This window comes from Plasmodium gaboni, chromosome 6 (genome assembly GCF_001602025.1).
Source record: "Plasmodium gaboni strain SY75 chromosome 6, whole genome shotgun sequence".
NCBI classification, from domain to species: Eukaryota; Apicomplexa; class Aconoidasida; order Haemosporida; family Plasmodiidae; genus Plasmodium; species Plasmodium gaboni.
The window spans coordinates 1-17,500 of NC_031486.1; the positions used below are offsets into that span (position 1 = coordinate 1).

General features: G+C 16.8%; 3 protein-coding genes and 1 non-coding gene across 4 annotated transcripts in view; 2 read left to right on the plus strand and 2 right to left on the minus strand.

Moving 5' to 3' along the window:
* Positions 1-319: 319 nt before the first annotated feature.
* Positions 320-472, minus strand: PGSY75_0601800. The gene has a single exon (XR_001974514.1). It is a non-coding gene; the product is annotated as an H/ACA snoRNA (small nucleolar RNA).
* A 3,658-nt stretch (positions 473-4,130) lies between these two features.
* Positions 4,131-4,661, plus strand: PGSY75_0601900 (hypothetical protein; the record flags this gene model as incomplete). Its single annotated transcript, XM_018784597.1, has 2 exons — positions 4,131-4,319; positions 4,467-4,661. The coding sequence occupies 2 exons, from the start codon at positions 4,131-4,133 to the stop codon at positions 4,659-4,661; spliced, it is 384 nt and encodes a 127-aa protein (XP_018642651.1).
* Positions 4,662-7,506: 2,845 nt separating this feature from the next.
* PGSY75_0602000 (hypothetical protein) lies at positions 7,507-11,790 on the minus strand (the record flags this gene model as incomplete). The annotated part of the gene is made up of 1 exon (XM_018784598.1): positions 7,507-11,790. The coding sequence occupies one exon, from the start codon at positions 11,788-11,790 to the stop codon at positions 7,507-7,509; it is 4,284 nt and encodes a 1,427-aa protein (XP_018642652.1).
* Positions 11,791-17,107: 5,317 nt separating this feature from the next.
* PGSY75_0602100 (putative ATP-dependent RNA helicase) overlaps positions 17,108-17,500 on the plus strand; it is a gene marked incomplete at both ends in the record, with an annotated part of 4,294 nt that continues 3,901 nt past the window's right edge. The window contains one exon of the mRNA XM_018784599.1: positions 17,108-17,500. This exon is cut by the window's right edge and continues 3,650 nt beyond it. Coding sequence (XP_018642653.1) covers positions 17,108-17,500 — 393 coding nt within the window.

Below are 17,500 nucleotides of genomic sequence, written 5' to 3' on the forward strand. Positions count from 1 at the left end.
ACCTGGGTCACTTCAAAGAAAACTTACATACCTTCCCACTGGATCATTGGGACAACTGAAAATATTTATGCATATAAAAACGTATACCTCCATCTTTTTTCCAAAAAAAATTAGTGCATACATATATTTACATATATCAATATAAACATACATTTATATATATATATATATATATATATATATAATTTAATATAAAAAAATTAAAAAATATAAAATATTACATTAAAAAATTAAATGAATAAAATGAAACAAAAAAAAAATAAATTAAAATATATAAGGAATATTATATATATATATATATATATGTTGAAAAAACAAAAAAATGGCGTTGCCCATTCCGAACGAAACTTCAGTATCTTGGCTGCAACTTTTTATCTCAGAAACTCAAGGACGCGGAATCGAACCTGGGTCACTTCAAAGAAAACTTACATACCTTCCCACTGGATCATTGGGACAACTGAAAATATTTATGTATATAAAAACGTATATCCCCATCTTCTTCTTTCAAAAAAAAATGGGTGCATACATATATTTATATATATCAATATAAACATACATTTTTATATATAAAATTTAATATATAAAAATAAAAAAAAAATAAAATATTATTTTAAAAAATTAAATCAATAAAATGAAATTAAAAAAAATAAATTAAAATATATAAGGAATATTATATATATCTACATATATATATATATTCATAAAGTGTAATTTTCCAATATACAATATTTTTTTTTTTTTTTTTTTTTTTTTATGAACATTCAAAAATGTGAATACAATTATTCATATTTCATTATTAAAAATATATATATATATATATACTACATATATATATATATTCATAAAGTGTAATTTTCCAATATACAATATTTTTTTTTTTTTTTTTTTTTTTTTATGAACATTCAAAAATGTGAATACAATTATTCATATTTCATTATTAAAAATATATATATATATATATAGCATATTAGTTTTTATTTATTTGAATTTATACATCACTTTGAATGATTATATAAGTTTCATTTATATTTATATTTTAATTTTATTAAATTCTTATACATTCAAATAAAAAAGAATATAAGTAAATTGTATTCATTACAAGATATATGATATACCTATTTTTTTTTTTTTATAATCTCAATATTTAAATTAATATATACATATGTCTTTTTTTGCGTCACATTGAATTTATATTACTGTATTGTATAATATACCATACATTTTTCTTATTTAATAAAACATTTATTTTCTTATATTCATATGAAATTCGTAATTGTTGTTTTTTTTGTTTTCTTTTACTTTTATTTATTATGAAATTATTATAATTTCAATATTTTTTATAAAATATATATATATATATATATATATATAATATAGTAAATATTGTAATTTATTGGCAAAATGTGTTTAAAAAAAAGAAAGAAAATACTTAAAAATATAAGCATGAATTATGAATAAATGAAATACATATTACATTATATATATGATCATTTATATAATGATACAAAAGAGTAAATAAAAATTTATAAATTCCATGTTTATGCATATAGTATATACTTTGTCTTTATAAAATATAGCACATGATTTATTAATACATTTTATGATCAACTTATTTTATAAAATATATAATTTGATCATTTCTATATATATAAATAAAACCATAAATATTTTTTCTAATACAAACATAAAATGCTATGAGGAATTTTTCATGTGTCATGATTAAAAATTTATTATAACCTCGTAATTATTTTAACTTTGAAGAATTTATATATACATATATATAATATTAAATTGTTAACAGCAAGCTAAATTATATATATAATTTTAACTTAAAGAAAATTATTTATTTATTTATTTTTTTTTTTCTTCTAACATTTTTACATTATAACAAAATAGTATTTTACCTCATGTATAATTTAATTTTATACCTTTTATAAAAATATTTTTTTCTTAACACAAAAAAAAAAAAAAAAAAAAAAAAAAAAAATAATATATTTATTAAGACAAAATTATTACAAATTTTAAATAATCATAAATATTTTCAATAATATATTTTACTATTTAAATAAAAAAAAAAAAAATTCCAGGTTTCACAATTTATACTATTTTAAAATAATAATATTATCCTTAAAAAATTATGTTTCATATATAATTAAAAATAAAATATTTTGTATAACATATATAATATATATATATTTATTTATTTATGTACCAATTATCCATTTTACTTTATATTACTTTGTTTTGCTCTATTTTTTTTTCTTTTTCTTTTTTTTATTTATTTCTTTATATATTTTATTATATACATTTATAACATAATAATAATAAATAAATAATATATATTATGCCAAAAATATTAGATATATTTATAATATATATGTAAATATATATTTATTTATTAATACATACAATTATTTTTTATGTATTATTTTTTAAAATAGAATAAAAGAAAAATAATTGAAACGAAAACATAATAAATTAATATAAAATAGAAATATTTTTATAATATACATATAAAAAATAATAAATTATAATTTAACATGATTGTGGACATGTTTTAAAAAAATACATAGAATTTATTTTAAGATAAATAGAAAATAAAATCATAGGACCCTATTTAAATTTCTAAATATTTTGTGTACAGTAATAATTATAAATTGTATTATTTTTTTATACTTAATTTATACGGAGAGATAAACGAGAAAATAAACTGCATAACTAGAAAATTATTACTTTTTTATACAAATCAGAGAAGATAATTAAAAATATTATAATTTTCTTATTAATTTAAAAAGAACCGTTCACAATTTTTTAAAAAAATATTTTTTATTAATATATTAATAAATAAATATATATTTTTTTATTATAAATATAATTATTTATATGTAGATAGAAAAAATTAAAATATAAAAAAATGGGAACAAAAATATTATATATAATACTTATTATATTATAATAAGTACAAAATAATATTATGTTAGGGTTTGTCAACCCTTCATTTTATTTTATTTTTTTATATTTTATGTACTATATATAATAAGTATGTATATATAGTAGTACATTATTTCACACTGTATTTTTTAAAATTCGTAGATTTCCTATTTTTATTTATGGTAAAAAAATAACAATAAATAAAATTATAGAACTTGTATATATTTTTTATATAACATTAGAAAGGATATTTTTTTTTTTTTTATGTGGAAAAGCATGTTCTTTTATTTATTTTTTATATATGTAAATAAAAAAAAACAAAAATAATTAATATAAAATGTACCTATATATATAAAATAATGTTTAGATAATTTTTTTTATAAAAAAAACTTATTTAGTATATTTTATATAATCCCATATATTTATTAATTTATTATATATATTTATATTAAATATATATATATGTATTGTATATATATTATATTTATATATATATTGTATATATAAATATATATATAATATATATGTAATATATTTTTTTTTTCCTTTTTTTCCTATAATCCATTTTATAATTTCCCTTTTTTTTTTTTTTTTTTTTTTTTTTTATATATATATAAATAATATATATTAATTTATATATATATATAGAAAAATGATTTAAAAAGAAAAAAAAAATTTAATTGTTTTATTAATTAATAAATATTTATATATATAGATATAAATAGATATAGAATATATAATATTATATTAAACTATTATTTTTATTTAAAAAAAAAATAATAATAAATTATTGATTTAAACTTATTTTATATATATCATTCTAAAACATATATTATATATACAACATTAAAGTAAATTTTTATAACGGAAATACTTATAAAAAATAATAAATAAAAGGTTAATATAAATATAAAAAGCAACAGAAAATTTATAAATATTTATAATATTTAATAAATTATATATATATATTCATATTTTTCAATATATTTCAATTTTCCCCTTTAATGAATCTATAAATATATATATATATATATATATAATATCTAGATATACCATATTTTTGTTTTATTTTATTTTATTATTTTTTTTATTTGTTTTTAATTTAGGATCTATATATCTTATTTATAAAATAAGATAAAAAAAAAAAAAAAAAAATTATATTATATTTTCCTTAATTTATCAATAAAAACATAATCAAAATGGAGGACCGTTTATTGGATTTTAATATGTATGGATCCCAATTACACAATTTATTACATAATGCATTTTCAACATGCTTGGAAGAATCAGAAAGAGCATGCAAACGTAGTTATGTAGTTGCTATCATTTTAGCTTTTCTGGTTTTACACGCTCTTCTTTACATGAAATATAAAAAAAACTTTAAAGTGGTAATAATATTAAAATAAAAATAAAAATTATTTGTAACACTACGTTGTTAATTCCTATTATACGTAATATTAGATACATATATATACATTCATATTTTTTATATATTTCTATATTTTTTTTTTTTTTTTTATTCTTTCAATTTATAGAGTAGTATATTTAAAAAATCCAAGAAAAACAAATTGTCAAAACACTATGAAGAAGATGACGACGAAGACGATCATCCACCTCCTCGTCACTCATCTTTACCAAATGAACGTAAAGGTTCCTTCCCACCTCGTCAACCAGCTCGTTCCCATTCATCAAGTTCATCTATGTTTGCCTCAGCCAATGCAGAAAATTAAAAATGTGCAATAAAATAAATCTATTAGTCAATAAAATAAAATAGGAAGAAATATATGAATACAAATGAAAATAAATATTTATTTATTTGTTTATTACAACATCAACATTGTTATTACGATATATTATCATACTCATAATATATAAATATATATATGTGTAGGATATCTATATTTACATCGTATATACATTTTTGTTTTTAAACATATATTCTGGAACCATATGAAAAATATTTGTTAGGATACAATGTTCTTTAGAAATTACCAAATGATGAATTACAGACAAAAAAAATAAAATAATATATAACAAAATAAAATGAACCCTATACAGAAAAAGTTATTCTTTTTTTTTTATTATAATTTTTTCTATTTAAATATTAGTGTTTTCATATTTCTTTTTTTTTTTTTTAGCTTTTGAAGTTAATATATTTCTCTTATGTTAACAATTAAAATGTGTAATGTGAAAATATATGTATAATATGTACATTTTTTTGTTTTGAACAGATATATATTTTTATTGATTTTGATGATTATTCCTATTTCATTTAATTTTTAATTTTTTTTACTTATATATAATTTTATATTTTGATTTCCTTATGTTTGGCATGTATATATATATATATATATATATATATTTATTAAACCTATTAATTAGACACTTGTTTTTTTTATTTTTTTTTTAAAAATGGCATATAATACTTATGTGATATTCTTTTTTCTTTTAAGCATATAAACACATTTTATTATTTTGTTGTAATTAATAATTTATATTTATATTTATGTATATATATATATATATTAAAAAAAAAAAAAAAACTATACTTTCTTTCAAATCAAATGACATATTATTATTCAAAAATAAATTACATATTTTATATAATCAAATAAATTCTTACCATTCATTAATAACATTGTACACTTCCATTACGATCTAAATATAAATTTAATACATATACTTTATATAATTCATTTTAATCTATAAAATGATATTGTACTCATTCATATTTTTTATATAAGATTTTTGGAGGACCTACTGAAACCTCTATGAAATTTTCTATTTCCATTGCTATAACTTTTAAAATACGATAAATACATTTTAATATGTTCTTTCCTAAAAATAAATATTCATCACAATTCGATAAGATTATTACATCACATAATTTTAAAAATTAATCCTTTATATCATATAAATTAAAATGGCATTTTTTATCCTATATATTACTATCTCTATTCTTACATTTTAATTTCATAAAAACATATATATATATATATATATCATTTTGATATATACAACTATTCTTAACAGATTAATGAAAAAAAAATAAAAAATAAACCTTAATCATTTTTAAAAATATATATCATAGATATGATATTATATTATAACTAAAAAATCACACATTCTTAATAACCATTCATTTTATATATAATAAATCATTTTACTTTTTAAATGAGGAATACAACTTCAAATATTGAAATAAGACAGAAATATACACAAAAAATTTCATGTACACCATTTTTATTTTTTCATTTTATATATTTTTTTACCAAACATGTTTTCATCAATTTTTATTTTATATCATATACTTATATTGTCTGATTCTTATATATCTTTTAAAAGTATGCAAATCATAAAACTATTAACATTTATATCTCGATTTTATAATTTATTTTCTTAATGTTTTAAAGTTGATTATTTTGAAGGTATGTTGAATTCAACCAAAAAAAAAAAAAAAAAAAGAAAGAAAGAAAATGAAATATGAAATCACAAACAATTCAAATGTATTTAATCCAATATTATTATATATGGATATAAAAAAGAAGAAAAAAAAAAAAAAAAAAAATTTTATTTTTACATAATAAATAATCTAACAATTATACAAATAAACAAAAAAATATACAAAAAAGAATAATATTTTACAATACATATATATATATATATATATATATATATATATGTTTCACTAATATTGGGGGTAAAAAAAAAAAAAAAATAATAAATAACATCATATATGTGTGTCTAAAACATATTTTATATGAAAAAATAAAATAAGGAATATCTTATTTTTCTTTTACACATAAATAAAATAAAAAAAAATAGAATAATACATATATATATATATATTATTCACAAACGTGGATTTCCATGTAAAAAAAAAAAATTCAAATAAATATCCACCAACATATACATATTATATATATGTATGTATTTCTTGGTGGTATCAAAATTATAGTGGAAAAAAAATAAAATAATCATAAAATATATAAATTTTTTTTTATTTATTTATTAGGTTATAAATTTACCAGGTTTCAATTTCTTTATCATATTAACTCTTATTTCCCTAACCCCAATACAACATCATCTGTGCAACTATTAAAATTATGAAACAATATGTTTTCTATAAAAACACAAAAATACATATTCTTTCATATAAAAATTGTATAACCAATTTAAAACGAAAGAAGCCAATAAAAAGTAATAATAATAAATTAAAATATACATAAATACACAAAACGTTTAAGAAATGTTTTTGTAAACAAAATTTTTATACAAAATCGTAGAGGAATAATAATACTTATAATATATATAATATATATATATTTAAATATACACATTTTTAATGTGCAAAACTAAACAAATAAAAATCTATAATGCTCCTCCTTCCATATATATTTAGGTACATATAAAAAAAGGTGACTTTTTCATCTCTTTTTGCGTATAACATATATATATATATATATATATATATATATATTTATTTATTTATTTATATTTATATAATTACAGCTGCATATGAATAATTCTTTATATGTATATACAAAAATGAAATTATCTTATGTTTATATTTTTTTAATCGTTTGCATCAATAGATGAAACATAATTTTTCTGTTCATATGTATCATTAAAATTTTTAGTAGTGTTCCAACTAAAATTCGAACTGTTGAAATTTTTATCAAATTTTTCATTTATTCCTGATGTCATTATTAATTGTTTATATTTTAATATTTCTTCTTTCATAAGCTTTATTTGAAGTGTTAAATTTTTTATTTCATTTTTATAACTTTTACAATGTATACAGTTATTCCCAAAAAAATTATAATTACCAAACAAGTTAAAATGATTCTCTGAATTATTATTAGACTCATTTATATCTGTAGAAATATTTTTCCCTACATTATTATATGAATAATGATTTTCCAATTTAAATCCATTGATCTTATTATTATATTCATTTGCATCATCAAAATTTTCATTAATACTATTACAAGATAAAAATATATTTAAAAGATTATTTGTATAATCACACGAATCATTTATACCATTATCACTTATATTATATTCTTTAGATTTATTTTCAACCATATTATTATTTCCTGTGCAATTAAAAAAATCCTCTTTAGTAAGACATGGACTATTAATACCTAAAGACATATTATTATTATCACATTTAAAAATATTATTCAAACTTTCATTTATCATATTTTTCTCATTACATACATTTACGTTTCCAAAACCTGATATACTTAAATTATCTTTAAATAAAAACATACAATTATTTTTTTTATTATAATTACTGTTCGTATTTCTCATGTTATCAAATTCATTTATTTTGTTTCCATTAATCATAGTGTTATTATAAATGTTTTCATGTTTATTCATATAGTTATTATTACTAAAAAGGGCGTTATCATCAATAATGTTACTATTATTATTATTATTATTACTATTATTATTATTATTATTCTTTACATTCTTGTTGTCCATTGTAATGTAATCCAATATATTTTTCACATTGCTTCTTATATTCTTATTAAATATATTTTCATTCTCTTGCATAATCAATTTATTTAAATTGTTATAGTTATTTGTCTCCATAAATCCACTGCCATTATCTCCAATTTTCTCATGCATATTTCCAATTATATCATTTACAAAAATTTTATTGTCTGTACCAATATTGCTATTGTTAATAAAAGATGATGTTCCAACGGTTGTAGTAAAAGCTCTTTCAATATTATTATAATTATTATTACATTTATTTTCTTTGTTTGTTAAAAGATTAAATGTTATATTATTATCATCATTTTTATTATTTTTCATATTATCCTTATCATCCAATTGTCCCTGGTTCATAATCAACTGATGAATATTTGTATCCTTCATATTTGTAAGTATATCATTTGAATTATTTTTACTATCCTTTTCAATATTATTTATATTGTTATTATTATTTGATATTACATTAATTCTATTATTAATGTTGTTCTTGTTCTCCTTATTGTGTACATGGCTATTAACATGATTGTTATTCATATATTTTTTGTTTCCTCTTTCATTATTATTAGTATGATTTGTACTAATAATGGTTCCACTCATATTACTTACTAAACCATTATTTTTTTGATTGCTTATTACTTTATTCTCTTTACTGTTAATATTATTTAAAATATTATTATTATTATTATTATTATTGTTGTTGTTGCTGTTTTTCTTTTTGGTATCTTTTTCTTTGTTCGTATTATTTTCATTATTCTTACCTGGAACAGATATAGTACTCTTTGAATGGTTAACATCAATAATTTGATTATTTTCTATTACATTAACATCTGTAAATTTTTTATTTATTTGTGCGTACGAACAGTTATTCTTATTATTAAATAAATTATCATTATTATTATGATTATTACTTTTTTCATTTTTTTCCGCAGTTTTGATATCACTCTTTTTATTATTTCCTGCAACGGCTTGTTGATTATTTAAGATGTCTCCACTCTTTTTACAATTCTTACCTCCACTTTTATTATTATTATTATTATTATTATTATTGTTGTTGTTGTTATTATTATTTTGCCCAATATTATTCTTTTTATTATGTTGATTTTCATTGTTTTTAGTTTTCTGATTTTTATTCTTTTCCTTCTCTAATACATTAATATCGGTAATGGCTACATCCTCCTCATCATCCTCTCCTGCATTTTTATTTTTTTCCTTCTTATTTATATGTTTTTCATTTGAAATTTTATTTTCCTCTTGATCTTTTTCCTTACAATTATTTTTATTATTTTTGTTTTCTTTCTTATTATTTTTCTTCTTTTCTTGAACTTCACTTTTTATTTCATTATTATTCAAACTAACAACCTCACTAAAATTGACCCCTTTTAAATTTCTATTAATTGAATTATTTCTGGTATTATTTGAGGCATTCTTCTTATTCTTGTTTTTCTTGGAGTTTCTATTATTTCCATGTTTTGTATTATTTTCATTAGATGGAATATTGTTTGAATTTGTACCTTCAGTTTTGGTTTCTTTGGATTCTTCTTTATTTAAAAAATTGTTATTATTATTAATAATAATATTATCGTCATTATTATTATTATTATTATTATTATTGTTATTATTATTATTGTTATTATTATTATTGTTATTATTATTGTTATTATCCATTATGTTATCTTCATTCTTATTATTATCATTCATATCAAGACCACACATATTAACAATGCTCAGGTCATTATTATTTGTACCATATCTAACCCCATTACTTGAAGTAGAGGATAAAAATTGGGAGAATTTCAAATTTTTACCATCTTCAGCCTTTTCATTAGATATAAAAAATTCATCGTTATTATTGTTCGATTTATTTAATTCATCAAAACTTAAATGTTCCAATGTATTACAATTAGAAAAGTTCGTTAAGTTATTTATTTTATTATCATTCATATCAAAAAGGGTAGATAAATTAGTATAATTATCAAATATTGATGTGTTATTAGAATTATTTAATACATACTTAGAATTTAACATATCACAGCTGTCATTTGAATTATTCATTATATTTCCAACAATATTGTCTTTAAATGTTGTTGGTAATGTATTAAACTTTTTACACTTATTATTATTATTGTCATTTACTTCTTCAGTTGTTAAAAGGTTTGGTAAATATTCGCACGTTTTATTATAATTTAAAGCTTCATCAAAAGGAGAACCTGTCTGATTATTATTATTATTATTATTACTATTATTATTATTATTATTATTGTTCGTATGATACATATTTGATCTTTCACTTTCTAACATCTTTCCATTATTAGAAAAATAAGAATTCATAGAAGAAATATTAAAATTTTCATTGCCCTCCTTCCAATTATTCTTGTTCTTATTATTTTCATAATCAGTAAAACAAAATTCCACAACTTTATATGCATTATTATCAAGCATATCAAAATTCATTCCACAATCTACCATATTACTATTATAACTAAGAGTCTCATCAAAATACATATTATTCTTGTTTACAAATGTGTTGTTCATATTTGAACATTTGTCATTGTTCATGTTACTTATATCATTTAATTCATTTACCCAACAAGAACTATTCTTATTTTTATTCTCTTCCATACCCTTTATATTTTTTTTATTATTCGATAAAGATTTATTCCACGCGTTATTAAACAAACTAGTAGAACAAGGAACTGTTGAAGAGTTTAAAGATGAGCATAACATGTTATTTAAATTATGCATTTTGTTATTATTACTATTAAGGTTGCTTAAAGTATTGTTCATATTATTCATAATATTATTATTCATATTATTATTCATATTATTATTTCCATTAGTCGAACTAGACATGTTTTGCCATGTCGTATGAAACGTTGGAACATTTTTATTTAAAAACACATTATTTTTATTAGAACCATAATTAAAATGTGGCATTCGTATCTTTAAAATACTTTCAACCTTTCTTCTTATCTCCTTATCATTCTTATTATGTTGTGTTAAAATATGGTCAATATTATTTCTCCACTTGTCCCACTTCTTTTCCCATATTGTCCAATTTATATGAGCTTCATTCTTATCATTCGAATCGTGATAAAATGCACACTTCTGAAAATAATCACAAGCACCATCTTTTGCCATCTGACAAGCTTGTGTTTTATATACAATAGGATGAAATATCTTTTCCAATTTTGTGTGGGCTAAAGGACAATAAGCATCGTCACATTTTTTCATACGTGGACAATCAACAGGTAAGTAGAAGTATTCACTCGTTTCTCTTCTATCGAATTTATTAATTTCATATGGGTATTTCTTTAATTTATTAAAAGACTTGGTTACAGGAACTCCTACACTCATTTTATTATACTTATCTCTTATATATATATATATATATATATATATATATGTTTATATATTTTTATTTAATACTTTATTTATATATTATTCTTTTCTTCTTTATTATATATATGGAAGGTGAATAGGTGCCCAAAAAAAAAAAAAAATAAAAACGAAAAAAAAAAATAAATATATTCTATGTATGATTTATATATAAAATAAAAAATATAATAAAAATGGAAAAACTTAAAGACTGTAACAAAATACCAAGAAATTATAAAAATTAAGTCAATATATATTATATAATAAATAAATAGAATAGATACATAAAAATATTATATATATATATAGATGTATAATATAATAATAATTATTATTTTAATATGCTGCAATTAACACTAGTACATATGAGTAGTTTATTCACATTGATCCTTTTGGTATTTTTATTATTCTTCAGTATTTCGGGGTAATTTTAATTTTAATTATATTTTATTTTAATATATTTTGTTTTTTCTTATATTAATATATAATACAAAATTTAAAGATATATAATTATCTACATATATGTATTTTTTTTCCTTCTAACATATATATATATATATTTTCCTATTCATGTATATAAATATAAATAATAAATTATCTACATTTATAGTAGCTTAAAAAAATAAATGTTTCTCAAAAGTACACATGTGGTATTTATTTTGTAGTTAAATATGTATATATATTTTCTTCTTTTTATATCTAACATTCATACATTTTTACATTATATTACTTATTCTTTCTTTGTGTATTAAAAAAATATATAATTTATATATATAAATATTATGTTATTAAAAAAAAATTTATGCTTTTTAAAACACCATCAGAATCATAGAGCAAGGGAAAAAAAATATATAAATAAAATATTTAAAATTACCTATTTTTGGAAAAAGAAAAAAATAATCATATAAATAAATACACATATATATATATATTTATTATAATACATAATGAGCATATAATAATAAAAAAAGTTCTGAAAATTTTATTTATAATTCATATATAAAATTTTAATATTTTTCTTTTACACATATGTATATATATATATATATATCTTCTAAATAGTCTTAATTCTAATAAATACTTTTTCTATTCCATTCAACACACAAAAATATATGAATTATATAAATACTAACATAATTTTTTTTTTTATTACATCTTATTATTTCTCCATGATAAAAAAAAAAAAATATGAAATATAAATTAAGGTATTAAAATAAAACTAGACTTTATATGAATACATGTAATATATTATTATTTATATAATATGAACAAGTATCAAAATAAATAATTAAAATTAATCATAAAAGAATAATAACGAAAAAAATAAAAATATATATATATATAAATATTTAATTCTTTGTAATATAAATATATATGTATCTCTTATTAAATATTCACAAAATTTTAAATATAAAATGATTGATACATGTGTATACATGTATCCAAAACAATTTCTTCATATACAAAATAAGTATAAAGTATAAGAAGCTAATTTTATTATATATTAAAATAAACACACTTATCATGTACTGAATAAAAAAAAAAAAAAAAAAAAAAAAAAAGAAAGAAAGAAAATACATATATATGTATAATATATATATTAATTCTTTTTACGTTGAAAAAGATAAGTATAAAAAAAAAAATAAATGTGTAAACTTTTATGTCTTATAAATTATTCATAAAAATACAAGGTAAATAAAAATATAAAAAACTTCATATACAAAATACAATAACCTAAACAAAATAATAAGACATATGATTACTCAATAAGCAAAAATGTAAAAAAAAAAAAAAAAAAAAAAAAATTCACTAACACATAATATATATATATATATATATATTATATATATATATATATATCTTTCAATTTTTATATAATAAATACATCGTTCAGATATTTTTAAATATCATAATAATTTTTATGTATAAACTATTCACACTTAAATTTTTCTTCCCTTATCAACAAAGCTATAACACTGTGGTAAATTTATCTACAATAAAACAAAATTGCTTTCTTTACTTATTTTTTATATATTAATTATTATTTAATTATTATATATATATATATATATATATATATATATATATATTAAATATATATTTTTTTTATCACATTTTTTTAAATTCAAAATTTGAATTCACAATAAAAAAAATTAACTATCTCTTCAAATTAATGAAAATAATATTCTATATATTTATTATCACATAAAAAAAAAAAAAAAAAAAAAAAAAAAAAAAACATACAAATTATTATACAAATATATATATATATATATATATATGTATTTATTTGTTTATTCATGTGTATACGTGGAAATTTATGTGTAAACATAGATATATATATATATATGTGTATACATCCATATATGTGCGTATACATCAATACATAGGTGTGCATATAAATATATACGTTGATACACATATATAGATATGTATATATATATATATATGTAAATGCTTTCACTCTAGTAGGTATTATAATTATTAAATAACACATGAATAATTTTTCATCATATCCAAATAAAAATATTATAAACAAATTAAAGAAGGTTTTGTTTTATATATTCTAATAAAAAAGTGAATTCCATAAAATTAAAAAAAAAAATCACGAAAAAACATACACCATAATATGTATATATTACAAATATATGATAAAATATGTATATAATATAATATAATATTTATTATTAAATATAAATGAAATATTATAATAAAAAATTATATATATATAATTTATGATTACATTATATAAATATATATGAAGCATCATATATACCTTTTCAAATCACTAAATATATATATATATATATATATATATTTAATAAAATATATTATATACACTTCAATTAAACTTTTTTTTTTTCAACTCATTGACGTTTTTAATTTTTTTTTTTTTTTTTTTTTTTTCTTGTATACATCTAAAAAAAAGGGCTTTAGTAACATATATAAAGAAAAAAAGATTTATCCTTAACAATATCATATATATTATATATATATATATATCATAAAAAATATTAATATAAGAGATATGGCTTAATGCTTCTATTTTTGAAGATAATACATGTATGCCTTGTTAATATATTTCATTGAAATTTACACAAAAATAAAAAAAATAAAAAAATAAATAATAACTCAATAATATAAAACAAATTCGTTTCAACTACAAAAATTTATTAATGGAGCTATTATATATACAGAAAAAGCTTCGTATAAAGTAATACAAAAAAAAAAAAAAAAATCATGTAAGTTTATATATGTTCATATGTACATATATATATATATATATATATATACAATATTGTAAGAATGTAAAACCTTTATATCGTGTGCATTATATTGATATGTGTAAATAGCTTTATATACATATATCCAATAAAAAAAAAAATAAAAAAAAAATTCCTTTGCTGTTCGTACACTCTTTTAGATTTGTGTCTATAAAGCATTAATCTAAAATGTGTGCCAATGAAAAAAAAAATATATATTTTTATATATATATTCTTTTTTTTTTTCTTTAAGAACAATTTATTCTATGCATAAATATTGTAAAAGCGAATTAATGCATTTCTTGTATTTTCCTAGCATTTTAAGTATTTCAGTACAAATGTATAAATTAATATATACAGAAAAAAAATAATAATGCTATCATAAGATTAATAGTACCAAATTTATTATATATCATCAAATAATTAAAAAAAAAAAAAAAAAAAAATCACTCTTATTAAAAATATATATGTAAACAGTTCCTTTTTGTGTACATATAAACCCATCTATTCTTTGAACTGAAATGAAGTAAAACAAATAAAAAAAAAAAAATTATATTATATATATATATATTTATTTATTCATTTTCATTGTGTTTAAGTTTTGATATAGGCAAAATGAAAATATTATACCAATGATTAATAACAAGTTTGTAAAAAAGCTTATATTTTTTTTTTTTTTCAAAACCTATAGGCATTTGTTTTTTATTTTTTTTTTATGACACATTCTAAAAAGTATATATTCCCAAGTTATATATTAAATTTATATATCTTTTACTTCTTCTATTATTCAATTTGCAACCCTTGAAAGAAAATTGTTTTATATTATATAATAAAAGCATATATATTATATGTTGTTTATATATATATATATATTTTTGGGAAGGATATGTAACAATCCATACAATTAAAAATTCATGGTGTTCACATCTTTAGTTAATAAATTAAAACAAATTTATTATATATTCTCAAAACGTTTAAAAAAAAAAAAAAAAAAAAAATTAATTTTTACATTCCCCTTTTTTATTTTTGGTTATATATTTTTATATGATTTTAAAATCTTTTAAAATTAAAAAAAATAATAATAAAATATAAACATACATATAATTATATATATACATATTTATTTATTAAAATATTCCTAAATATTCTAAAACGTTTTAAAAATAATATATATATACTTTTAAAGTACGTTGAAAAATACAATTTTATAGCCTATATATATATTAATATATTATTAAAAAATATATAATAAAATATGAATAAATATAAAATATCATACCAAATATTAAAAAAAAAAAAAAACGTGTTTTGTTTTAAATATAACTATTCTTATAAAATCTATAGAAATAAAAAAAATAAATAATGAAGTAATAAATAAAATATAAAATTAATAAAATTAAAATTTTTCTACTAAATATATTATATATATATATATATATACTTGTACATGATACTTTGTAAAACATGTAGGAAAATATATAAAAAAGGACATTTTCTTTTAAAATGAATTATAATATTTATAAATTTTTTATGTAATATATAATATTTTATTTTGAAATTGAATTCTATGATATAATTGAAAAGAAGGAAAAGAAGAAACATTGTCCCTTAATATATTCAGGCAAATAATATGTAACATATATGTAATAATATATATTTATTTATTTAATATATAAGTAAAAAAAAGAAATTATAATAGAAAAATATTGTTATAAAATCTATAATTTTCTTTTAATTTGTAAATATATCTTAAAATGTAATTTACATAAAAAGAAACAAAAATTAATATAATATTATACAATATATTATATTATACGATAAATAAATGTATATAAAAAAAAAAAAAAAAAAAAAAAAAAAAAAAAAAAAAAAAAAAAAAAAAAAAAAAAAAAAAAAAAAAAAAAAAAAAAAAAAAAAAAAAAAAAAAAAAAAAAAAATCATTATATAACATAAACTAAATGTACAATATTATATATATATATATATATAATAACAATTATTAATTAGCATAATTTAAATAAAAAAAAAAAAAAATGTCCAACAATATTGATGATTTATTTGACGTTTTTGAAGAAAATGAAATACAAGAAAGTATTTCAATAAAAGATCAAGATGAAGAAGAACAACAACAAAAAAAACATATCGAACAAAATGACAACGAAATTATAACTTCAATTAATAATAGTAAAAATGAAGAAGAAGAAGAAGAAGAAGAAGAAGAAGAAGAAGAAGAACAACAACAACAACAAACCAAAACATATATAAATAAACAAAATAATGACATTAACAATATAGATAAATATGATATAAATAAAGATAATGTAGGAAATTATAAAAACGAAAAGGCATACAAAGATATAAATATTGAAAATTATAAAATTAATGTAGAATATTTAATTAAGAATAAAAAAGCGGAAGAAAATATA